This window comes from Bos mutus, chromosome 8 (genome assembly GCF_027580195.1).
Source record: "Bos mutus isolate GX-2022 chromosome 8, NWIPB_WYAK_1.1, whole genome shotgun sequence".
Classification (NCBI taxonomy): domain Eukaryota; kingdom Metazoa; phylum Chordata; class Mammalia; order Artiodactyla; family Bovidae; genus Bos; species Bos mutus.
The window spans coordinates 70354110-70381197 of NC_091624.1; the positions used below are offsets into that span (position 1 = coordinate 70354110).

General features: G+C 43.6%; 1 protein-coding gene and 1 long non-coding RNA gene across 8 annotated transcripts in view; one reads left to right on the plus strand and one right to left on the minus strand.

Moving 5' to 3' along the window:
• LOC138988907 (uncharacterized) overlaps positions 1–20061 on the minus strand; it is a 185613-nt gene extending 165552 nt beyond the window's left edge. For all 6 annotated transcript variants that reach the window (XR_011465158.1, XR_011465162.1, XR_011465161.1 and 3 more), the window contains exon 1: positions 19064–20061. This is a non-coding gene — a long non-coding RNA (uncharacterized lncRNA). The remainder of the gene's footprint in view (positions 1–19063) is intronic.
• The window catches only part of VLDLR (very low density lipoprotein receptor), a 32197-nt gene continuing 23633 nt past the window's right edge, over positions 18525–27088 (plus strand). Inside the window, exons 1-2 of one of the 2 annotated variants that reach the window (XM_070375829.1) lie at positions 18525–18914; positions 19084–19226. In XM_070375829.1, coding sequence (XP_070231930.1) covers positions 19145–19226 — 82 coding nt within the window. In that variant the 5' untranslated portion in view covers positions 18525–18914; positions 19084–19144. The remainder of the gene's footprint in view (positions 18915–19083; positions 19227–27088) is intronic. The other variant, XM_070375828.1, reaches the window with a different exon arrangement.

A 27088-nucleotide genomic window follows, 5' to 3' on the forward strand; every position in this document is an offset into this window, starting at 1 on the left:
GGGCTGTCCTGTGCACTGTAGGGCGAGCAGCAGCAGCCCTGGGCTCAGCCCCATAAACCACTACAGTAGTACCTCTCCTTGAGGCAGAACAACTTAAAAATGTTCACTGGGGCAAAACTGTTCCCACGTGAGAACCACTGGCCTATCATCATACTCAACCCATTTTGGAGTTTCTCTCAAACCATAACTGTTTTTACCACACTTGGCCACATTTTCACTTTCTAAAATTCTTCAAAAACTATCTGCGAAAATCTTTGACTTTGGAATGTTAAAAAAAAAATTGTTCTTATGAGATTGTAACCCCAATAAAGATTCATTTGTAATTAGCTGACATCAAGTGCTTTATTTCAGGCTGAGGTGAGGTGGGAGGCGACTTGGTCAGCATGTCCAAGAGAGCAGTTGCTTAAGATGAGTCCTTACTGACACCTGCATTCCTCTCCCAAAACCCCATCAAGAGAGGTGAACATGTTATTTCCACTGGAAATATGTCCACAGGCAGAGTTTTGCCCAGTATGTACAGCATATGCATGCTACTTCCCTCAAGAGGGCACCTCTATCAACTAGTTACTTGTTAACAACACAAAATTTAATCCAAACTGGCTTAGGCAACAAAGGGAATTTATGGGCCAAGGTAAGTGAAATCCCTACAGAATGAAAGCTTTCAAGAGAACCACACCTGGGCTCCAGCTCCAGTTTGGGTGCTGTTCCCCTGATGCTCTCAGCTTCGTCTTCTCCATGAGTCAGTTGTTCTTCCAATTGGCTTCTTCACAGTGGCACAATGGCTACAGTGGCACAATGGCTACTGGTTTAATGTCCATTGCTTATAAAAGAGTTCCTTTCGATAGAGGAAATATACCTCAGCATATACCTTACCATACCTTAACAAAGACAATACATGACAAACCTACAGCTAACATCGTAGTCAATGGTGAAAAGTTGAAAGCATTTCCTCTAAGATCAGGAACAAGACAAGGATGTCCACTCTTGCCACTTTTATTCAACATAGTTTTGGAAGCCCTAGCCTCAGCAATTAGAGAAGAAAAAGAAATAAAATTTATCCAAATTGGAAAAGAAGTAAAATTGTCACTGTTTGCAGATGACATGATACTGTATATTGCTGCTGATGTTGTTGTTTAGTTGCCAAATCATGACCAACTTTTGGCAACGCCATGGACTGAGCATGCCAGGCCTCCCTGGCCTTCGCTGTCTCCCAGAGTAGCTCAAATTCATGTCCACTGAGTCAGTGATGTCATCTAACTATCTCGTCCTCTACTGCCCCCTTCTTCTTTTGCCTTCAGTCTTTCCCACCATCAAGGTCTCTTCCAATGAGTCAGCTGTTTGCGTAAGATGGCCAAAGTATTGAGCTTCAGCTTTAGCATCAATCCTTCCAAAGGGTACTCAGGGTTGATTTCCTTTAGGATTGACTGGTTTGATCTCCTTGCAGTCCAAGGGACTCTCAAACGTCTTCTTCAGCAGCACAATTTTAAAGCATCAATTCTTTGGCGCTCAGCCTTCTTTATGGTCCAACTCTCTCATCAAAATCTTAAAGATGCTTCTAGAAACCTACTGAAGCTCATCAATGAATTTGGTAAAGTTGCAGAATACAAAATTAATACATAGAACTCTGTCGCATTTCTATACACTAAAAATTAGCGGGGGGAGGAGCTAAGATGGCAGAGGAATAGGATGGGGAGACCACTTTCTCTCCCACAAATTCATCAAAAGAACATTTAAACGCCAAGTAAATTCCACAAAACAACTTCTGAAAGCCAGCAGAGGACATCAGGCACCCAGAAAAGCAGCCCATTGTCTTCAAAAGGAGGTAGGAAAAAATATAAAAGACAAAAAAAGAGACAAAAGAGGGAGGGACGGAGCTCCGTCCTGGGAAGGGAGTCTTAAAAAGAGAGAAGTTTCCAAACACCAGGAAACACTCTCACTGCCAATTCTGTGCCAAGCCTTCGAAGCACAGAGGGCAACATAACAGGGAGGAAAAATAAATAAACAATTAAAACCCACAGATTACGAGTCCAACGGTAACTCCCCCAGCGGAGAAGCATCGCAGACACCTGCACCCACCACTAGCAAGTGGGGGCTGGGCAGGGAGGCGCGGGCTGTATCGCTTAGAGTAAGGATCTGGCCTGAATGCCCCGAGCGCTATCTGAGCGAACTAACTTGGGCTGGCAAACCAGACTGTGGGATAACTACTACACAAAAAGCCAGCCCTAACCTAAGACACCGCCAGGCCGGCGAACGGAACAAAGGACTGAACAAAGATAGCCGGCTACAGACCAACCCCCTCCGGTGACAGGCAGCCAGAGCCGGAAGAGGGCAATCGCAGCCCCAGAGAGACATTATCTACAAAACTGTAAGCAGGCTTCTTTGCTAACTAAGACTTCTTGGGGTTCTGGACGGTCAACATCTGCCTGAGATGGTGCGCTGGTTGTACACCCAGAAAACCAAGCGGCAGGGAGGCGATAAGTCACAGCGACCACGCTCGCCAAACATCTCGTCACCTGAGCTGCTCAGACCTGGGAAGGGCACAAAACGCAGGCGCAACTGAGTCTGAGCCTCTGAGGACTACCTGAGTGCCTGAACCTGAGCAGCTTAGACCTGGGAGGTGCAAGCAGCCCAGGGCCAGCCTCGGATGGTTCCCAGCAGAGCAACCTAGAGCCTGAGCAGTGTGGGCAGGAGGGTACACATGCCGTGAGCGGGGGCAGGCCCAGTGCGGCTGAGGCACTGCGAGCACACGCCAGTGTTATTTGTTTGCAGTGTCCCTCCCTCCCCACAGCACGACTGAACAAGTGAGCCTAAAAAAAAAAAAAAAAGTGTCTACCTCCCCACCCCCACCCGCCCTGCTTTGTGTCAGGGCAGAAATCAGACACTGAAGAGACCAGCAAACAGAAGAAGCTAAAACAGAGGGAACCGCCTTGGAAGCGACAGGTGCAATAGAGTAGAACCCTGTCATTAGTACCGACTACATAGGAAGGGGCCTATAGATCTTGAGAGATATAAGCTGGACCAAGGAACCAGCCAAAAATGAACTGACCCCACAATACCCAAAACAACACCAGAGAAAGTCCTAGATATATTTTTACTATTTTTACGATCATTCTTTTTTTTTTTAATTTAAAAAAAAAAATTTAAGTCCTCTATTAATCCTTTAATTTTCACTTTTATAACCTACTGCTACTACTGCTAAGTCACCTCAGTCATGTCCGACTCTGTGCGACCCCATAGATGGCAGCCCACCAGGCTCCCCTGTCCCTGGGATTCTCCAGGCAAGAACATGGAGTGGGTTGCCATTTCCTTCTCCGATGCATGAAAGTGAAAAGTGAAAGTGAAGTAGCTCAGTCGTGTCTGACTCTTAGCGACCCCATGGACTGCAGCCCACCAGGCTCCTCCATCCATGGGATTTTTCAGGCAAGAGTACTGGAGTGGGGTGCCATTGCCTTCTCCGCTATTACTTTGCAAAAAAAAAAAAAAAAAAAAAAAAAGACCCTATTTTTTTAAAAGCAAACTTCATATATATATTTTTATAATTTTTGTGACTTTGTTTTTTTTCTCTCTCTCTTTTCTCTTCTTTTCTTTAACATTGTATTTTTGAAATTCCAAACTCTACTCTAGATTTTTAATTTTTGCTTTTTGGTATTTGTCATCAATTTCATACCTATATTTTTTATATATATAATTTTTGTGACTTTTTTTTCACTCTTTCTTTTTCTTCTTTTCTTTAACATTGTATTTCTGAAATTCCAAACTCTACTCTAGATTTTTAATTTTTGCTTTTTGGTATTTGTTATCAATTTTGTACCTATATTTTTTTTTAATTTTTGTGACTTTTTTTTTCTCTTTCTTTTTCTTCTTCTTTTCTTTAACATTGTATTTTTGAAATTCCAAACTCTACTCTAGATTTTTAATTTTTGATTTCTGGTATTTGTTATCAATTTTGTACCTTTAAGAACCCAATCTTCAGTACCCATTTTTACTTGGGAGCGAGATTACTGGCTTGACTGCTCTCTCCCTCTTTGGACTCTCCATTTGCTCCACCAGGTCACCTGGGTCTCCTCCCTAACCACTCTCTGCTCTACCCAACTCTGTGAATTTCTGTGTGTTCCAGACAGTAAAGAACACTTAGGGAACTGATTACTGGCTGGATCTGTCTCTCTCCTTTTCATTCCCCCCTTTTATCCTCCTGGCCACCTCTGTCTCCTTCCTCCCTCTTCTCTTCTCTGTATAACTCCGTGAACATCTCTGAGCGGTCCAGTTGTGGAGTGCACATAAGGAAGTGATTACTGGCTAGCCTGCTTTCTCCTCTATTGATTTCACCTCATCTCATTCAGGTCACCTCTAATTCCCTCCTCGCTCTTCTCTTCTCCATGTAACTCTGTGTACCTCTCTGTGTGTCCCTCACTGTGGAGAACCTTTTCATCTTTAACCTAGATGTTTTATCAACAGTGCTGTATAGAAAGAGAAGTTTTGAGACTACGGGAAAAATAAGACTGAAAACCGGAAGCAGAAGGCTTAAGTCCAAACCCTGACTCCAGGGAACTCCTGACTCCAGGGAACATTAATTGACAGGAGCTCATCAAACGCCTCCATACCTACACTGAAATCAAGCACCACACAAGGGCCAACAAGTTCCAGAGCAAGACATACCATGCAAATTCTCCAGCAACACAGGAACACAGCCCTGAGCTCCAATATACAGATTGCCCAAAGTTACTACAAAACCATAGACATTGCATAACTCATTACTGGACACTTCATTGCACTCCAGAGAGAAGAAATCCAGCTCCACCCACCAGAACACCGACACAAGTTTCCCTAACCAAGAAACCTTGACAAGCCACTTGTACAAACCCACACACAGCGAGGAAACTCCACAATAAAGAGAACTCCACAAACTGCCAGAATACAGAAAGGACACCCCAAACTCAGCAATATAAACAAGATGAAGAGACAGAGGAATACCCAGCAGGTAAAGGAACAGGATAAATGCCCACGAAACCAAACAAAAGAGGAAGAGATGGGGAATCTATCTGATAAAGAATTCCGAATAATAATAGTGAAAAGGATCCAAAATCTTGAAATCAAAATGGAATCACAGATAAATAGCCTGGAGACAAGGACTGAGAAGATGCAAGGAAGGTTTAACAAGGACCTAGAAGAAATTAAAAAGAGTCAATATATAATGAATAATGCAATAAATGGGATCAAAAACACTCTGGAGGCAACAAATAGTAGAATAACAGAGGCAGAAGATAGGATTAGTGAAGTAGAAGATAGAATGGTAGAAATAAATGAATCAGAGAGGAAAAAAGAAAAACGAATTAAAAGAAATGAGGACAATCTCAGAGACCTCCAGGACAATATTAAATGCAACAACATTCGAATCATAGGAGTCCCAGCAGAAGAAGACAGAAAGACCATGAGAAAATACTTGAGGAGATAATAGTTGAAAACTTCCCTAAAATGGGGAAGGAAATAATCACTCAAGTCCAAGAAACCCAGAGAGTCCCAAACAGGATAAACCCAAGGCAAAACACCCCAAGACACATATTAATCAAATTAACAAAGATCAAACACAAAGAACAAATATTAAAAGCAGCAAGGGAAAAACAACAAATATCACACAAGGGAATTCCCATAAGGATAATAGCCGATCTTTCAATAGAAACTCTTCAAGCCAGGAGGGAAAGACAAGACATACTTAAAGTGATGAAAGAAAATAGCCTACAGCCCAGATTACTGTACCCAGCAAGGATCTCATTCAAATATGAAGGAGAAATCGAAAGCTTTACAGACAAGCAAAAGCTGAGAGAATTCAGCACCACCAAACCAGTTCTCCGACAAATGCTAAAGGATATTCTCTAGACAGGAAACACAAAAAAGGTGTATAAATTCAAACCCAAAACAATAAAGTAAATGGCAATGGGATCATACTTATCAATAATTACCTTAAATGTAAATGGGTTGAATGCCCCAACCAAAAGACAAAGACTGGCTGAATGGATACAAAAACAACACCCCTATATATGTTGTCTACAAAAGACCCACCTCAAAACAGGGGACACATACAGACTGAAAGTGAAGGGCTGGAAAAAGACTTTCCATGCAAATAGAGACCAAAAGAAAGCAGGAGTAGCAATACTAATATCAGATAAAATAGACTTTAAAACAAAGGCCGTGAAAAGAAACAAAGAAGATCACTACATAATGATCAAAGGATCAATCCAAGAAGAAGATATAACAATTATAAATATATATGCACCCAACATAGGAGCACTGCAATATGTGAGACAAATGCTAACAAGTATGAAAGGGGAAATTAACAATAACACAATAATAGTGGGAGACTTTAATACCCCACTCACACCTATGGATAGATCAACTAAACAGAAAATTAACAAGGAAACACAAACTTTAAATGATACAATAGACCAGTTAGACCTAATTGATATCTATAGGACATTTCACCCCAAAACAATGAATTTCACCTTTTTCTCACATGCACACGGAACCTTCTCCAGGATAGATCACATCCTGGGCCATAAATCTGGCCTTGGTAAATTCAAAAAAATTGAAATCATTCCAAGCATCTTTTCTGACCATAATTCGGTAAGATTAGATCTCAATTACAGGAAAAAAAGTATTAAAAATTCCAACATATGGAGGCTGAACAACATGCTGCTGAATAACCAGCAAATCACAGAAGAAATCAAAATTTGCATAGAAATGAATGAAAATGAAAACACAACAACCCCAAACCTGTGGGACACTGTAAAAGCAGTCCTAAGGGGAAAGTTCATATCAATACAGGCATACCTCAAGAAACAAGAAAAAAGTCAAATAAATAACCTAACTCTACACCTAAAGCAACTAGAAAAGGAAGAAATGAAGAACCCCAGGGTTGGTAGAAGGAAAGAAATCTTAAAAATCAGGGCAGAAATAAATGCAAAAGAAACAAAAGAGACCATAGCAAAAATCAACAAAGCCAAAAGCTGGTTCTTTGAAGGGATAAATAAAATTGACAAACCATTAGCCAGACTCATCAGGAAACAAAGGGAGAAAAATTAAATCAATAAAATTAGAAATGAAAATGGAGAGATCACAACAGACAACACAGAAATACAAAGGATCATAAGAGACTACTATCAGCAATTATATGCCAATAAAATGGACAACATGGAAGAAACGGACAAATTCTTAGAAAAGTACAACTTTCCAAAACTCGACCACGAAGAAATAGAAAATCTTAACAGACCCATCACAAGCACAGAAATTGAACTGTAATCAGAAATCTTCCAGCAAACAAAAGCCCAGGTCCAGACAGCTTCACAGCTGAATTCTACCAAAAATTTAGAGAAGAGCTAACACCTATCCTACTAAAACTCTTCCAGAAAATTGCAGAGGAAGGTAAACTTCCAAACTCATTCTATGAGGCCACCATCACCCTAATAACAAAACCTGACAAAGATGCCACAGATAAAGAAAACTACAGGCCAATATCACTGATGAACATAGATGCAAAATCCTTAACAAAATTCTAGCAATCAGTATCCAACAACACATTAAAAAGATCATACACCATGACCAAGTGGGCTTTATCCCAGGGATGCAAGGATTCTTCAATATCTGCAAATCAATCAATGTAATACACCACATTAACAAATTGAAAAATAAAAATCATATGATTATCTCAGTAGATGCAGAGAAAGCCTTTAACAAAATTCAACATCCGTTTATGATAAAAACTCTCCAGAAAGCAGGAATAGAAGGAACATACCCCAACATAATAAAAGCTATATATGACAAACCCACAGCAAACATTATCCTCAATGGTGAAAAATTGAAAGCATTTCCCCTGAAGTCAGGAACAAGACAAGGATGCCCACTTTCACCATTACTATTCAACAAAGTTTTGGCCACAGCAATCAGAGCAGAAAAAGAAATAAAAGGAATCCAAATTGGAAAAGAAGAAGTCAAATTCTCACTGTTTGCAGATGACATGATCCTCTACATAGAAAACCCTAAAGACTTCACCAGAAAATTACTAGAACTAATCAATGAATATAGTAAAGTTGCAGGATATAAAATCAACACACAGAAATCCCTTGCAGTCCTATACACTAATAATGAGAAAATAAAGAAATTAAGGAAAAAATTCCATTCACCATTGCAATGAAAAGAATAAAATACTTAGGAATATATCTACCTAAAGAAACTAAAGACCTATATATAGAAAACTATAAAACAGTGGTGAAAGAAATCAAAGAACACTAATAGATGGAGAAATATACCATGTTCATGGACCGGAAGAATCAATACAGTGAAAATGAGTATACTACTCAAAGCAATTTATAGATTCAACACAACCCCTATCAAGCTACCAACGGTACTCTTCACAGAGCTAGAACAAATAATTTCACAATTTGTATGGAAATACAAAAAACCTCGAATAGCCAAAGCTATCTTGAGAAAGAAGAATGGAACTGGAGGAATCTACCTGCCTGACTTCAGGCTCTACTACAAAGCCACAGTCATTGAGACAGTATGGTACTGGCACAAAGACAGAAATATTGATCAATGGAACAAAATAGAAAGCCCAGAGATAAATCCACGTACATATGGACACCTTATCTTTGACAAAGGAGGCAAGAATATACAATGGATTAAAGACAATCTCTTTAACAAGTGGTGCTGGGAAAACTGGTCAACCACTTGTAAAAGAATTAAACTAGAACACTTTCTAACACCATACACAAAAATAAACTCAAAATGGATTACAGATATAAATGTAAGACCAGAAACTATAAAACTCCTAGAGGAGAGCGTAGGCAAAACACTCTCTGACATACATCACAGCAGGATCCTCTATGAACCACCTCCCAGAATATTGGAAATAAAAGCAAAAATAAACAAATGGGACATAATTAAACTTAAAAGGTTCTGCACAACAAAGGAAACTATAAGCAAGGTGAAAAGACAGCCTTCAGAATGGGAGAAAATAATAGCAAATGAAGTAACTGACAAACAACTAATCTCAAAAATATACAAGCAACTCCTACAGCTCAATTCCAGAAAAATAAATGACCCAATCAAAAAATGGGCCAAAGAACTAAATAGACATTTCTCCAAAGAAGACATACAGATGGCTAACAAACACATGAAAAGATGCTCAACATCACTCATTATCAGAGAAATGCAAATCAAAACCACTATGAGGTACCATTTCACACCAGTCAGAATGGCTGCGATCCAAAAGTCTACAAGCAATAAATGCTGGAGAGGGTGTGGAGAAAAGGGAACTCTCTTACAGTGTTGGTGGGAAGGCAAACTAGTACGGCCACTATGGAGAACAGTGTGGAGATTCCTTAAAAAAAAACTGGAAATAGAACTGCGTTATGACCCAGCAATCCCACTGCTGGGCATACACACCAAGGAAACCAGAATTGAAAGAGACACGTGTACCCCAGTGTTCATCGCAGCACTGTTTATAATAGCCAGGACATAGAAGCAACCTAGATGTCCATCAGCAGATGAATGGATAAGAAAGCTGTGGTACATATACACAATGGAGTATTACTCAGCCATTAAAAAGAATACATTTGACTCAGTTCTAATGAGGTGGATGAAACTGGAGCCTATTATACAGAGTGAAGTAAGCCAGAAAGAAAAACACCAATATAGTATACTAACGCATATATATGGAATTTAGAAAGATGGTAACAATAACCCTGTATATGAGACAGCAAAAGAGACACTGATGTATAGAACAGTCTTTTGGACTCTGTGGGAGAGGGAGAGGGTGGGATGATTTGGGAGAATGGCATTGAAACATGTATAATATCATATATGAAACGAGTCGCCAGTCCAGGTTCAATGCATGGTACTGGATGCTTGGGGCTGGTGCACTGGGATGATCCAGAGGGATGGTACAGGGAGGGAGGAGGGAGGAGGGTTCAAGATTGGGAACACATGTATACCTGTGGCAGATTCATGTTGATATACGACAAAACCAATACAATATTGTAAAGTTAAAAAGTAAAATAAAAAAAATAAATAAAAAAAAGAAAAGAAAAGAAAAATTAGGTATCAGAAAGAGAAATTAAGGAAAAAACCCCATTTACCATTGCATCAAAAAGAATAAAATGTCTAGGAATAAACCTACCTAAGGAAGCAAAAGATCAGTACTCTGAAAACAATAAGGTGGTTATGAAAGAAATCGAAGATGACACAAACAGATGGAAAGATATACCATGTTCTTGACTGAAAGAGTCAATACTGTCAAAATGACTATACTACCCAAGGCAATCTACAGATTAAATGCAACCCCTATCAAGTTACCCCTATCAAGTCTGGGCATTTTTCCAGATCTAGAACAAAAAAATATATTAAATTTTGTATGAAAAACACAAAAGAGCCCAAATATCCAAAGCAGTCTTAAGAAAGAAAAATGGAGGTGGAGGAATCAGGTTCACCGACTTCAGACTATGCTACAAAATTACAGTTACCAAAACAGTAAGGTACTGACACAAAAACAGAAATATAGATCCATGGAATAGGATAGAAAGCCCAGAAATAAACCCACACGCCTATGGTCAATTTATCTACAACAATGAGGCAAAACTATACAATGGAGAAAAGACAAGTCTCTTCAATAAATGGTGCTGGAAAAACTAGAGAGCTACATGTAAAAAATGAGATTAAAAATTCTTTAACACCATACACAAAAATAAACTCAAAATGGGTTAAAGACATTAATGTTAGATCAAATACTATAAAACTCTTAGAGGAAAACACAGGCAGGACACTCTGACATAAATTATAGCAATATTTTTTTTGAGCCATCTCTAGAGTAATGGAAATAGAAAAAAAAAAAAAACCAATGGGACTTTATTACACACAAAAGCTTTTGTACAGCAAAGGAAACCATAAACAAAATGAAAAGACAACCCACAGAATGGGAGAAAATATTTGCAAAGATGCAATCAACAAGGGATTAGTACCCTAAATTTACAAGCAGTTCATGTGGCTGTGTCAAAAAAACAAATAACCCAATCAAAAAATGGGCAGAAGGCCTAGAAACACATTTCTCCAAAGAAGACATACAGGTGGCCAAGAGGCACATGAAAAGATTCTCAATATCACTAATTATAAGACAAGTGCAAATCAAAACTACAATGAAATATCTCTGCACACCAGTCAGAATGACCATCATCAAAAACTCTACAAACAGTAAGTGCTGGAGAGAGTGTGGAGAAAAGGGAACCATCCTATACTGTTGGTGGGAATGTAAATTGGTACACCCAATATGGAATAGTATAGAGGATCCTTAAAAAACTAACAATAGAGCTACCATGAGAAGGCAATGGCAACCCACTCCAGTGTTCTTGCCTGGAGAATCCCAGGGACAGGGGAGCCTGGTGGGCTGCCGTCTATAGGGTCGCACAGAGTCGGACACGACTGAAGCGACTTAGCAGCAGCAGCAGCAGAGCTACTGTATGACCCAGCAATCCTACTTCCTGGGCATATATCAGAAAAAGATTACATGCACCCTAGTGTTCATTACAGCACTATTTACAATAGCTGAGACATGGAAGCAACTTAAATGTGCATCAACAAATAAATGGATGAAGAAAACCTGGAACATGTATATCCAATGGAATATTACCCAGCCATTAAAAATGAAATAATTCCATTTGCAGCAACAGGGACAGACCTACAGATTATCGTACTAAGTGAAGTAACTAGACAGAAAAAGACAAATATCATATGATATCACTTACACATAGAATCTTTTAAAAAATGATACAAATGAACTTTTAACAAGACAGAAACAGACTCACAGACTTAGAGAATGAACTTGTGGTTACTAGAGGGAAGGGTGAGGGGGATGGATAGATTGGGAGTTTAGGATTGACATGTACACATTGCTTTATTTAGAACAGATAACCAACAAGAACCTACTGTATAGCACAGGGAACTCTGCTTAATATTCTGTAATAACCTAAAGGGAAAAGAATTTGAAAGAGAATAGATATATGTACATGAATAACTGAATCACTTTGCTATATACCTGAAACTAACACAACATTGTTAATCAACTATGTTGTAATATAAAATAAAAGTTAAAAATAACAGAAATAACAATATTGGGGAAAGGTTTAAGAAAATAAGTTGGTAAAAAAAAAAAAAAAAGAGTGCCTCTCTAATCAAGCAAAAATCCTGAGCTTCATTATAACTGGATTGCCTAGAGTAACGTGTTTAGGGCTGAAGCATCCAATCAGAGTGGCCAGAAGGCTAGAGGATGACTCCTTGAGGCCCTTGAATTGATAACAGTAGCTGAAGAGGGCAGAGAAGGCAATGGCAACGCGCTCCAGTACTCTTGCCTGGAAAATCCCATGGACAGAGGAGCCTGGTAGGCTGCAGTCCATGGGGTCGCTGAGGGTCGGACACAACTGAGCGACTTCACTTTCACTTTTCACTTTCATGCATTGAAGAAGAAAATGGCAACCCACTCCAGTGTTCTTGACTGGAGAATCCCAGGGACGGGGAAGCCTGGTGGGCTACCGTCTATGGGGTCGCACAGAGTCGAACAGGACTGAAGTGACTTAGCAGAAGCTGAAGAGGGCAGTTATGCTGATGGATTTCGAGTGATGGTTCTGACCAGTGACATATTACTGGGGGACTTTTTAGAAAGGCTAATGCTCTGGCTCTACCCCAGACAGGCTGAATCACAAATTCTGGGATGGAGCCTAGCAATTCGTGTTTTAACCAGTCCTCCGGGTGACTCTCACGAAAGCTAAAATTTATAAGCCATTGGTTTAAAACCAGCAGATCCTACTTGGAAGCCTAAAGAGGGGTGAGTTCCATTTAATTCACTGGCCTCCACACAATTAGAAAATGGCGCGGTGGAGGTCTGCAAAGTTACCATCAGAATACTTTAGAAGGAGAATGCTCCAAAAGGGACAATTCATTTCACTTCTTACTTCCTATGGTGAGGCTATGAGGTAGAAAACACAGTAATCAGGGCTTCAGTCTAGCAAGAGGGCTTGAAGATGACCTGTATTTATTAGTTTCCAGGGTTTGAAGTAAAAGAAAAACCCAACACTAACCTTCCCATTGCCTGTTGGCCCTAACCCACCATCCATGGGAAAACTGGTCAAATCTATACATACAGGTGTTCTTGCCTGGAGGATCCCAGGGACGGGGGAGCCTGGTGGGCTGCCGTCTCTGGGGTCGCGCAGAGTTGGACATGACTGAAGCGACTTAGCAGTAGCAGTAGCAGTATACATACAGGTGTGAGAGAGGTAAAACTACTTGGCAGTTAAGACTTGCATTGAAGAAGACACTCTCTAGGAAGGTTTCTTAATCATTGCTGATCCTAAGAGTCGCCTGGAGCAAGGTTACACATGCAGCTTCTTGGGCTCCATACTGGATCTATGGAGTCAGGGTCTCCGAGAGAGGGGCCTGAGAATCTACACATTTAACACACATTGCCAGGGATTCTTATGGATTGATCATGCCTGGAAAATACTGTTCTAAAAGCTACGTTCAGAGAGCTGGGGAGGGGGGTGTGAATCGCATGAAAGAATTATGCAAGTATTTCTGACTGCAAGTAATAGCTTTTTCTTGTCTTTTCTCCGTGTCTTCCCTTACTACCAGAGCCTCTAACTGTTCTTCCTCTAGTCTTATTCTACCCTGCTTCCCAAAGGAGTCACTCAACAGACCACTTCACACCAGAGTGAACTTTCTAAAACACACTGAATGTCCAGAATCGCATCACAATCTATCACGATAGTGGTTTCACTCCAGGGAGAAGGCTTATGAGATGGGGACATACCTGGATAGATGTCTGTTACTGTCAATATTCTATTTCTTGGAGGCAGTACTGGGCTCACAAATACTGGTCTTTGGTTTTGCAAAAGTAAAATCAACAAGTAAAAACAAGCACAATTGAACCAATTATAATAATGTCAATACAATCCTGTGACCTGAGGATATAACTAAAAATGTTTTTAAAAGAAAAGAAATAGACATGTTAACAGTACCTCCGGGTTCTGAAAGTATATTTTAAAAGTAGTTTTTCTCTATATTTTATAATTGCTCCACAGTAAATTGTATAACTTAAAGAATTTTTTTTTTTTTAAATGGGGGAAAAAAAAAATCCATCCCAAGTCCTCACCATGGCCTACAGGGTCAAGTCAAAAATGTTGGCATGAAAGGGGCTGGGGCATAAGTAAAGGGCATAAGTAAATCAGGAGTGTGGAATGAATAGATATGCATTGCTATATAAAAAAATAGATGTGCAAGGGCCTATAATACAGCACAGAGAACTATATTTAATTAATATCTTATAACAACTTATAATGGAAAAGAATCTGAAAAAGAATATCCATGTATTCACATATATATATGCATAACTGAATCACTTTGCTGTAAACCTAAAACTAAAACAGCATTATAATAACTATGTGTGTGTGCTCAGTCACTCAGTTGTGTCCAACTCTTTGTGACATGGACTGTAGCCCACCACACTCCTCTGTCCATAGGATTTCCTAGGCAAGAATACTGGATTGGGCTGCCATTTCCTTCTCCAAAATCAACTACACTTTAATTGAAAAAAAAAAAAAAGAGAGATTTTGGGGGAACTACCCTAGTGGTCCAGTGGTTAAGACTCTGTGCTCCCAATGTAGGGATCAGGGTTCAATCTCTGGTCAGGGAACTAGATCCTACATGCCTCATACTAAAGATTCCACACACCACAACTAAGATCCGGTACAGCCCAAACAAACACATTTTTAAAAATAAAAAGATACTTTTAAGGCAAAAAAAAAAAAAAAAGTGTTGGCATTACATACACATTTTCATAATCCAGTCCCTGCTTTTCTTCCTTAGCCTTACTTCTCGCTGTTAGCCAACTGGACCCCCAACATAGAACTATTCAGAAGCCCTTGAATTTCCTTCAGCACTTGATGTTCTTTGCCTTTGTTCCCTCCATGCACCAGGGTCTTCCTTCACCCAGAGTACCACTCAAGCTAACAAGAGGTCATGCTGAGGTAAGAAAAGCTCACTAAATAAAGACAACAAAGGTTTACTTCTCACTCGGTGTCAGGAGGTAGCCAGTTTTTTCTCAAAAGACTCAGATGGTAAATATTTTAACACTTTGGGAGCAATGTGCAATCTCTTGCATTTTAATATTTTATTAATACTCAGAGCTAAATATATATGCTATACATTTTCTTCTACATTTTTTTGTATAACTCTTTGTTAAAATGTAAAAACCATTCTTATTCAAAGGTCATCCAAAAACAGGTCACTGGCCATTTACTGACCTCTACTCTATATGACCATGGCCAGAGACATGCAGACAGCAGAGAACTACTCAATCTAGTCATTCAGAGACCAGGCTCATGGAGCAGCCACTTCTTGAGCACTTCTGGTCAGCATGCAGATCAAAAGAGAAGGTCTCATGCAAGTCCCATCAAATGCTCCAGGCCAGAAGTGGCACTTTAGAACTTCTGCTCACAAAAAACTGGCCAAAAGTGGTCTTTCAGCCCCACCTGACTCTATGGGAGCCAGAAAGTACAATCCTATCATGTGACCATTAGTAAAGAAAACTGGAATTGTTTGGTAAAAATATGATTTCAGCTCAGAGACAAGTGCTCTGGAAAGCCTTTTCTGATTCCCTTCTATGCCAGTCATATTAGCTACTCTCTCCTTTTAACCTTACAACACCTTGAAGCCTAAGCGTGTGCTATGCATAGGGTATTACAATCATGGCAGTTTCTTTGCCTCCCCACCAGATCCTGAGCTTCACCCAAGAAGCATCTCTGCATACCCACTGCCTAGCACAGTACCTGCTACCCAGGGATGCTCAGTGCGTGTTGCTTCAACAAATGAATGAATATGGTGGATAGCAGGAATGGGGTTGCCTGTGCATTTACCTGAAGGCTCTGAATCCAGCAGCATCAACCTCCCTGAGCCTATCTAGCTCAACTATACCTGTCTTCACTCATGAAAAATTCATCTCTGGTTATTTGGTTACTTTCTATGTTCATCAAATTCACTCTTCCTTACAACCCATCCTTCCAGTAATCAGCACTTTGCAGAGAGCTGGCCCGTGAGGCCACAGAGCACTCTGACTTTATGTGAGCTGGTTTTGTGTTCCGTTTGTAGGTCAGAAGGCAGGCACAGTGAGGTACTGAGATTTGCTCAAGTGACACATCCAGTGAAAGTTATGCTTCCTTTGGATTCAACAAGAGAGCCGCAGGATTGCACATAGAGCCGCAGCTAAGTTCACCAACAGTTTGTTTATATCTTTTGGAGATATAGAAAGTATAATGTATTTGTCAGAGGTAAATCTTATTATACCATATTAGTGTTCACAACTGAGCGACTTCAGTTTCACTTTTCACTTTCATGCATTGGAGAAGGAAATGGCAACCCACTCCAGTATTCTTGCCTGGGATGGGGGAGCCTGGTGGGCTGCCATCTATGGGGTCGCACAAAGTCGGACACGACTGAAAAGACTTAGCAGCAGCAGCAGCAGTGTTCATCTTATAGTATATATATTTAGCTCTGAGTATTAATAAAATATTAAAAGCCGCATAACTATGTTAACGTTGTACCTTTTCATATTTCTTCCATGCATCCCCTCTACCACCTTTTCTCTCCTGTCAGTGACGTAGCTCACTATCACATGGTCTTTCAGAACCCTGAGATTATTGGAATTGCCACACGCCTCTTTTACCATCACCCCTTAATGCCTTGCATGCATCTTTACTACTAATGGCATAAAGCAGAGTTCAGCTCAATTTCACAGGCAACACAAGTGTGGCTGCTGCAGTTTGTATCAAATGTATAACCAAGGGTGAGCAAAATACAGTTCAAAATGAACTGTGTGTAAGTCTCTTCCGATACATAGAGTTAAGCCCCTTCATGTTGACCAGTCACAATCTGGGTATCTTCTGGTCCCAGTAAAGTATACTCTGACCTGGAATTTTCCTCTCCATCCCCTGGATACAGTAAGTTTCTAATAAATATCCCATCTAATGTTAGCCTTGACAAATACCCTGGAGCACCAAGACAAGAGGAATGCAGCGAGGCAGGACCCCTCTACTTCTCATATCATCAACAGAATAGTCAGAGCTGGTCCTACTGAAATGGGCAGAGTTTGAGTCACTGGAGATCAAAACTTTTAAAAATATATATAAACTCAGGGCTTCCCTGGTGGTCCAGAGGTAAAGAAGCCACCTGCCAATGCAGAAGACACCAGTTGAATCCCTGGTCTGGGAAGATTCCACATGGGCGGGGCGGGGCGGGGCGGGGGACAACTAAACCGGTGTGCCACAACTACTAACGCCTGTGTGCCCTAGAGCCCCTGCTCCACAAAAGAAGGCAGCGCGAGGAGAAGCCCACGACCACAACGAGAGAAAAAACCGCTGTGCGGCAAAGAAGACCCAGCACAGCCCCAAATAAATTTGAATATATATATATATGTATGTATGTATACACATACACACACACACATATATATGTATACATACCCTTTATTTAAGAAGGTGAAATAGCTCCGTGTGTCCTCTCGGTCTGGTTAGATAGGGACAAGCAGGGGAAATTGAGCAAGAAAACCAAAGTACACAAAAAAAGCCAGTATTGCCAGACACAAAACAGGATTCAATCCTTTACAGAAGTCTTGCCTTTGCTTCCTTTTTTCTTTCCGTAAGCCTTGTAATTGAATGTTGCAAACTATATCAAGAAGAATAAACCTACGGGTTTCCCCTCCCCCAAACAAGAAAAGATTAAGCTTTTAATTACAGGCCTTCCAACTATTATTTGTGCAATTAGCAATTAACTATAATCGTTGATGGGAGAATGGAGAGCTGTACTAGCGTGCAGCTCTCCTCCTCATCCCAGGCTGGGTTATTTTAGTCCCCCTCTATTACAGAGGACAAACCACAACCACAAGCACTCTCCTTACACACACGCTCCCACTTAAAGACACATTGAATTTTTTTTTTTTTCCAAGCAAAAATGGCATCTCAGCGTTCAACTGAGACAAGCGGCCCCAACCCCACACCAGAGTACCCCAAACGTTTAGATCCACTCCTCTTCATCACTTTGAAATGGAGAGGAGACCCCAGGAAGAAGCTACCTACCAGCCTCCTAGTACCAGCCTCTCTTTGGGGAGCAGGAGAGGGTGGTATAGAGAGATGCTTGTTGCCCCTGGAAGCTGCAAGTCCCCCTCCCCGGGCTGTAAGCCCCGTTAGTGAGAAGGCGGTGGCAACAGCCTCAGTAGTTGCATCAGTGCTAACTGCTGCTGCTGCATTTACTGTTGGCGGCTGCCGGGAAGGTACAGTAACGACTGTAGGGAGCGCACAGCTGCGGCGGCAGGTTCCATGGATCAGGAAATTAGGGCAGGCACCGGGGATTGGAGGCGAGGGCGGTGCGCGAGCCAACCAGCGGCCGCCCCGGGCCCCCGTGAGCTCCCGGCGGACGCGCGGAGCAGCCGGGCCCCGGGAGCAGTCCGGGTGGCAGCGGCGGCCGCGGCCACGGCCACTTACGCTCACACCCGCACGCAAACTCACACACACCCCCGGAGCAGGCACCTGCCGGCCGGGAGCTTATAAGAGGAGCGCGTCGAGGGGGAGGAGGGCTGAGGCCGCCGTGCCCGCCCCCCCTTCCCCGCTGACCACTCCCCCTCCTGCCCCCTCCTCGCTCCTCACCCCGCGCTCCTGCCGCCGCCAGTGTGGGTTCTCCGCGGCCGGCTCCGCTCTCTTCTGTCTTCTCCGCTCTCGGCTCCCCACCCCCTCTCCCTTTCTCCCCTCCTCTTCCCTCCGCTCTTCTGCAGCGCCTGCATTATTTTCTGCCCGCGAGCTCGGCTCGCACTGCCGCTGCAGCCCGGGGAGGTGGGTAGGCGGGTGGGTTGGCTGGTGAGGGGGGGCGGAGATCGTGCAAGTTGTAGAGGAGGGGGTGCCCTCTTCTTCCCTGCTCCCTTTCCCCCCCTTTCGAACTCCTTCCCCTCCTCCCCCTTCCCCTCCTCCCTCCCCGCCCCCACCTCCTTCCTCCTTTCCGAAGGGCTGGTAACTTGTTGTGCGGAGCGAGCGGCGGCGGCGGCGGCACCATCCAGGCGGGCACCATGGGCACGTCCGCGCGCTGGGCGCTCTGGCTGCTGCTCGCGCTGTGCTGGGCGCCCCGGGAGAGCGGCGCCACCGGAGCCGGTGAGTGAGGACGCGCCCCTCAGCGGGCTGCCGGGACCCAGCCGGGGCGCCAGGGGGCCCCAAGGCGCGGGTCTCCTTTTGCCCACCTCCCCCCACCCGCCTCCTAGGAGGCGCCTCTCCGCTCTTGTCGCCTTCTCTCTCTCCCTCCCCACCCTGGTGGCGCCTCTGAGCTGTCAGCACCGCGGCTCTTTGGTGCCGGGCTGGTGTGGGGGGGTGGGGGGACAGTGGGGTTTGGGGTGTCCTAACGCCTTTTCCGAACTACTCTTCATTCCCTTCCGCTCTTTCTGCTGAAGCCTCTGCTCTGTCTCGTTTTTCACTCCGCTGGGCCGGGGATGGGTGATGCGGGCTTCTAAGCCATTGAACAATGGTTGTATCTCCTCTGCCAGGCGGAGTGTTAGGAAGGAGGCAGAGGGCTGGGTGGGCCGAGACGTGCGCTGCAGCCCCGGGCACGCTCCTCCGACTTCCAGGGAGGTTGGGAGTGGGCGGCGGATGAGGGAGGGCGCCTCTGGGGACGTGGGGCGCCGGGTGCCGACCCGCGCTGGAGTTCCCAGCGGCGGTGAAGGGGCGTACGTTCGGTGGGCTGCGGCCGAGAGTCTCCGGCGAGCGGCGAGAAGTGCACAGCTTGCGCACCCGGACTGCGACTCCCCAGGCACCGGGCCGCCTCTGGAGTGAGGGTTAGAGGACGAGTGAGGCTTGAAATAGGACTCCCCTCTAGATGTTTCTCCCCTCTTCCCCTTTCCACTCTTCGGGCCGCAATCGTAAACCTCTCAGGTCTCCAGGAGAGCTGAACGGGGGAGGGGAGTGGAACGGAGACTTAATCAGGTTAGTTTGCTGAGCCTCGTTCCCGGTGAGATTTCCTCGAGAGGAATCGAGTCCTAATCTGGCGACTGTAATTAGTCCTCATTCTAAACAATAGATCAGAGGGAATAGCGCGGGAGCTGGGAGAGCTGGTGTACGACTGTGGTTTGCAGGGGGTGGGGGTACTGCTGTCGGGTCCCCAGGGTCTACCGCACTGGGCCTGGAGCCCTGTCCTCAACCACGCTCCCACTTGCGGCCGCGCAACTTTCCCAGGCAGGCTACAGCAAGCCCTTCTGAGAGGATTTGGTGAAAATCCTGGCGGGTCCCCGAAGCGATCTCGACCTGACACCAAGGGGCTGGCTCGCCAGCTCTGGGGAGTTGGGACGGAAAACGGCCCGCGCCCTAAGTACCCACTCCAGAGTCCCTAGCTCCTGTCGCCCGGTGGCTTGGGAGGCCTGCCAGCCTGCAGTCACGAGTCTCCTAAAGAGAGAGCGAACTTTAAAGTGTGTGGTCAAGCAGTCCCTCAAGCAGTACGTGGGGCGGGGGTTGGAGAGAGGGGAGTTGAGTCTCCAAATGCCCCCCTGCCCTTAGGTTCTGACTGTCCCGAGCGTGAGAAGCTGGGACGGGCTTGCCTGCACTCTGCGATTGGCTGGCAGCCGGATCACGTTTAGATTGGTCACGTGACTCCACGGACTGGTAATTTAGCAGCTTGAGAAATGTTATCTTTAAGGGAACGTGAAAAATGAACAGGCTCCAACGGACTGCCCTCTCAAACTCTTTCACTTGCCTGGGCTCCTTGAAAAAGGCGTGTGTGTAGTGAAGATGGCCTCTGATGTGTATCCAGACAGAGCTTGGAAAAGCCCTGCTTATGAAAGTTTTCAGACTCTAACATTAATCATTAATGGATGAGCAATACTAACTTCCTAAACGATTTCTCAGAGTAGTGCCATGACTTGCATTACACCTTTCATATCATTTCAAAAGATTAAGATACACCAGAATCTACTGATCGTGCTCCAGGAAGGTAGGAGAGATGATTCATTTTTGCTGTGTGTTCTGTTCATATTCTTTTAAGATATAATAACTTTTCATTGGAGTTTAACCTTATCCTAAAGAATGCTAGGAATTCACCTAAATTGTCAAAGTAAGTTAGTTGAAGCCATATATTCACCTTGTATCAGGTAGGTGAGCATCCCTTTTGCTTCCCTAGGTCACATATGAAATACGTGACAAGCCATGAACAGTGGAGAATAGAAGCCCATGCAAAACTTAAATTCTTCAAAGGAAAGGAGACACATCTTTTCTGAACTGGAGGAAATTTGGGGTTGGCTGAGGTAGATATTGACCTGAACTAACCCAGATTGGCTCCTGTCTGAAGTTCAAAGCTCCAAGGCATGTGGGCTGACTTTTTGACCCTGGTCTTCTACAATCTGCCCCAAAATACTCATGATGCGGGTTTAAAATACTCGAGGACAAGGGAGGTGTGCTCAAAGACGCAAAAAAACTTAAGTTAGGCTAAATAATGGAGTATACCCCATATGGGGAAAAAACCAACCAACCAACCAACCCTGGGAGCTGTAGGACATTTTCCTCCAGCTTAGATAATCAAGATTAGGGTCTGGAGTACCATATATTCATTAAGGCCAGAGCCTAGGAGAACCAAGGTTTTGTGAGAGCTATTCAGATATGGCTGCTGCTTAGTCACTTCAGTCATGTCCGACTCTGTGAGACCCCATAGATGGTAGCCCACCAGGCTCCGCCGTCCCCGGGCTAGCTACCAACAAAAGAGCAGATAGAACTTCTGTTGTGGGGAGTGGGTTGGTGAGATTGGAAGTGCCTGAAGGGATAGGAGAACAGAGGGCTGGGGAAAAATAAATCTGACTTACCCAGATAGCACCAAGAGAAGATGTGACAATGACTACAGTCTTCAACTAGATTAGAGTAAGCATGTGAGCAGGGACTCTTTCAAGGAGTGTCACCAGTCAAGCTTTCCTTGGCAGTGACAGCCAGCAGCGGTCTGGAGCAGCATTGTCCCCCAGATCGTCCCACTGCCCACTTCACGTGACATCTAGCTATGTACCTGCCTACCTGCCCTGAGTCATTTTGATTCTTTGCTCAAACTGTTTGAGTCCCTAGGTTCCTAAAGCATGTATATAAAAGGCCAAGTTCAGTAGAGCTGCCAAATATCAGGACATCAGTATAACCATACTGCATATTTTAATTAGCCACCTACATGCTCAAAAGAAGTGCTTCTGCCTTTTTAAAAATCGGATAACTGTAAACTCCATTTCACTTGAGTAATTTTGTTACAATTCTAGAAGGGGTGAAAAATAGTCACAAGCCCCTTCTGTTCCAGGAGGAGTGTCAAACTGATCAAGAGCAAGAACTGTTAGAGCAGAACATGGCCATAAGATTAAGGGAACACATAGCCCTCCAGCTGTATGGCTTCAGGTTTTGATCTTGACACCAGAAGATGTGGAGCACAGTCTAGAAATAATGGAGATTAACTATTTAGACCATTTTCTAGTGCTTACAGAATGTGAATAAAGTCTTTCCTCTCAGTAGAGGGAATAATGATCAAATTTAGGCAGTCACATGTACAATTTCAAGTCATAATTAAATTTACTTTGGATACTGACCTTTCTTTGGAAAACCACCTTCACATACTAGTCTGTGCAAATTAAATCCCTTAAAGGACTATGATAAGGACCATAAGCTTATGATCAAACTTCCTGCCTTAGAAACATTTCTCAGCGTGGACTAATATAGCTGCTGTCCAGGTGGTTAGACTCTGAATTGCTTAGTTTGTTCCTGTCTGTGCTTAGGTCACAGCACAGAGACTGCTTTCATGACAAAGAGTCCAAGAATATGTTAGGCAGAGGTGATGGATGAGATGTACCTGATGAGCAGAAGTAAATGGTCCAGGGTAGTTGTGTGACCCATCTAAAGAGTTGTCTGGCTAGGAAATCTGAAAATTGATAGCTTTTCATAGGACTTAAAGGCAGAGAACCCCTGGAGAAGGAAACTGCAACCCACTCCCATATTCTTGTCTGGGAAATCCCATGGACAGAAGAGCCTGGCAGGCTACTGTCCATGGGGTTGCAAAGAGTCAAACATGACTTAGTCGCTAAACAAACAACAAAAGGCAGAGAATGACTTAGTTCTGGGAAAATCTGGCTTTGTAACTGAAAATTATCTCAGTTTCACTCTGTGCATTATTTCAGTCTAAATTGGTGTCTCTTCGCTAAGTTCTTCTGTTGGTTTGCAAGAGAAATTCTAAACATCATTAATACCGCTTAATGATGGTATTGAGCCCCTGGTGGCTCAGACAGTGAAGAGTCTGCCTACAATGCAGGAGACCTGCGTTCGATCCCTGTGTCGGGAAGATCCTCTGAAGAAGGAAATGGCAACCCACTCCAGTATTGTTGCCTGGAGAATCCCATGGACATGGGGTTGCAAAGAGTTGGACACGACCGAGTGACTTCACTTTCACTGATGGTATTAGATACTGTTAGATACATTATGATGCTTAGATAGACTAGATGCACTGCAGGGACTAAATGAAATCACTTTATGGTGATACCATAAAGTTAGCACACTTTCCTCTTCATGTGAAGTTTCCTGAAAAAGTTTGGGCCTGTTGGCTAATTGTGGACTCTAAATTAATAAGAGAATGCCTGCTGGATGCTGTGAGAGTAAATACAGAGATGTGGCTAGAAATGGCTTACGCTTTGCTTAAAGAGCCTTTGCCCACTTTGTACTTTAAAAATGCTACATGGGTAGGTGGAGCAGGGAAAGGGTATTCATGGCCCTGTATTTAAAGAGATAACTTTGGGGACAGAACTGTAAGATAGGACCACTGGCTAGAGTGGTTGACCTTGCCACCCACTTGGGTCATCTGAGTTGGTGTTACTGCCTGGTTGCCTTTATATATTTTGATGTGGTGACTGTGGTAGGGAGTGGGGTGGGGTATCTGATGGGACCTGCAATTTGCCAAGCAAGGGAGATGATAAAAACCTTGGTGATAGACATTTGGAAATTAAATACTTCATGTTATAATTCTTCCCCCAGATACCATGAGTAAATACGGTTTCTGTTTTATAGACCGCCTCTCATCTTTAGTTTTCTTAAGACACCTTACCAAGGTCTGAGTTATTAACTGATCTGTAGATTCACTAAGTAGGGGTAGATTGATGCCAGCCTTCTTTGTCCATCTGCTCAAAACCACATGACCTCCATTTATTGAGTGCCCACCATATGCCATATAGCACCAGACATAGGGGACACAATGACCAGGGAGTTGGGCTCCTCTTTCATTCGTGGGGAAGTCAAACCAGGAAATTCGTGATCCAAAGACAGCCTGGATAGAAGCTCTGGATGGGAGCAAGCAGACCCAGTGGTTAAGACTTAATCATAAAAGAGGCAGGTAACAGCTGAGAATTGCTGGAGGTCCCACACATCATGTGGGCCACAGCTTATGAAATTTCTCAGAAACTACCAAAAACTTAGACTCTCATTCCATCCCTGCAGATGATCCTACAAAGGTGATAGGACTCCACTGACAGTGCATGCCTGCCAGCATTACCAAAGAATGCTAAAATCTGTCAGAGATACAAATCCCTGAAATTTCTGACAGTGCGCTGCTGCTAACTTTCCCTGCACGCTGTGTTGGAACCTCTCTGCTCACATGGAAATGAGGCTGGTGTACCTACCCTGACACATTCATTCTGCTGATGCTGCATGATTAAGTATCATGAAAATGAAGTGAAAGTATTCTTGTAGGGAACTGTGGCCTTTGAAATCTAAGAGTCTTTCAGAGTATTCTAACTAGTAAAACAACTGCTCACACTTGGTTTCAAGCTCAGAAAACCTGGAAAGAATGCTGTGGGTAGGGGGAGAAGTCTGTAGTTCAGACCAGTTTCATTAGTGAACTAATAAATCAGCAGATGTGTCAGGGAATACCCACTAGTGCCTAAAGAATCTTTCGATGTCAGGCACCAGTTCCCAAGATACAAAGACACCTTGCAGGCCCTGCCTTGAGGGATCTCCATCCGTAGAGATGGAAACAGGTAGGTGAGTACATCCCAGTATGTGAGAGCTATGTGACAGGCACAGGAGATGATGAGAAAGCAGCCAAACCACCCCCAAGTTGGTCAACAAAAGACTTGTAGATATCATTCAAGGATGACATTTGAGTGGGGTGGTAAGCAAGATGGAAAAGCTGGGGAAAATGGATAGGGAACCAGACTCAATCCTAGAGCCATGGAGAAGCCTGCCAGTGATCCCATCCCTGGCATTCCAGGCCTTCCTCGGCTGCCTGATTCACCATTTTGATATGAAGAGAAAGCATGGCAGCCTGGAGGCAGAGGAACAGGAGATCAATTTAGATTAGGCGAGAGCCTGGACACACCTAGGGCTTGATGGCAGAATACCAGGGGAGAAGGATCTGGGCTCCTTATTGAACTACTGATTTAGAGTAAGCAGTGGGTCAATCAGAGATGGGGCACAGGAGGAGGGGAAGACGGATTTTTAGAAGAACCTCTTCATTGCACATGCCTTCATGGTATCTGGGTAGACTTTACCTAATAGCGTAAAGGCTTTACGTCAGGGATGACATAATAATGTCTGCTGTTAGATTGACTGTTGTCACGTATGCCCACCTAGTGATGTGCATAAGGGCTTATGGGGTGGGTACTGTAGAGTACAACACTGAGAACGAAGTGGTCGAAGTAGTCACTGGCTCGTGGGTAGAATCTTAGCCTCCTGACCTTCCTGCAGTGGTTTCAAAGTGTGGTCAGGAACCAGCAGCATCAACATCCTCTGGGAACTCAACAGAAATGCAAACTCAGGCCCCACACTAGACCTCCTAAACCAGAATCTCTGGTGTGGGGGCGCATGCTGTTTTAACAAGTCCTCTGCAGTCTTCTGATACCAACTTGACCTTGAGAAACACTGACTTTTCCCACCCACAAAATGAATAACTTCCTAAATGTATCAGGAGGGCCTTTGCTCATTCTAGACCAGAAATCCAAGCACTGTGGTTCTCTAGGAAAAGACCTGGAGATACTGAGGCAGCATTTTTTTTTTTTTAATCAAAATAGGGAAAGAAGCGAGGGCTCTGTCTCAACTATAAGGCTGTGTTAGGATAGGGTCAGCCTGACAAGTGATACTACCTCATTCTGGATTAATTTAAACTGACACTACTATCCAGATCACAAGTCAGCAGAATATTCTGGAAGGAAATGGTCCCGGTCAGGTGCGCTCTTTGGTATGCATGCTCAGTCACATGGTATCTGAAGCCAGACTACCCAAGTTCAAATTCTAGTTCTGCCCAAGGTGATCTTGGCAAGTACTGTCCTTCCCTTTTCCAAACAGCTTCCCTGATGTGTAAAAGGGGAATGGTAGTTTTGACAGTGTAGTATTGGAGAGCTAAATCAACTGAAAGAGTGAGGTCTTAGAGTAGTGTTTGGCTAACAGTAAAAAAAAAAAAAATTAAGTTATTTATCCATGATTCTCAAGATCATCTCAATCCACTGTAAACAGGGAAACTGACAATTGAACTGTAGGACTGAGTGAATCAGAAGGATTAACCTAATTATTTCACAGTGTTGGAAATGGCAACCCACTCCAGTATTCTTGCCTGGAGAATCCCATGGATGGAGGAGCCTGCTGGGCTATAGTCCACGGGGTCGCAAAGAGTCAGACACGACTGAGCGAGTTCACTTCCTGATTCTCAGAGACTGACTTAAAGGCCAAAACACAGCTCAGACCCTCTTTCTCAGTTCTTCTTACTAACCCTGGAGGAAAACTTCTTTGCTGACTTGGAAAGCTACTTGTCCTAAAATGAGTTTTAGCCTAAGAATAGAAAGATTGGCGTTCAAGTGGCAAGCGGTAGAAGTGAGCTCGACTAAAAATAAATGCCCTTGGCGGCCCCAGAAGTGCCAAAACAAATGGACTGAAGAAATCCCAGGAGATGATAACACCGTGTGCTCAGCAACGGGAGGCCTGTGAGAGATGGGAACATGTGGCCCTGCTAGTTCCAGCAGTGCGGCAGCCGCAGCCCC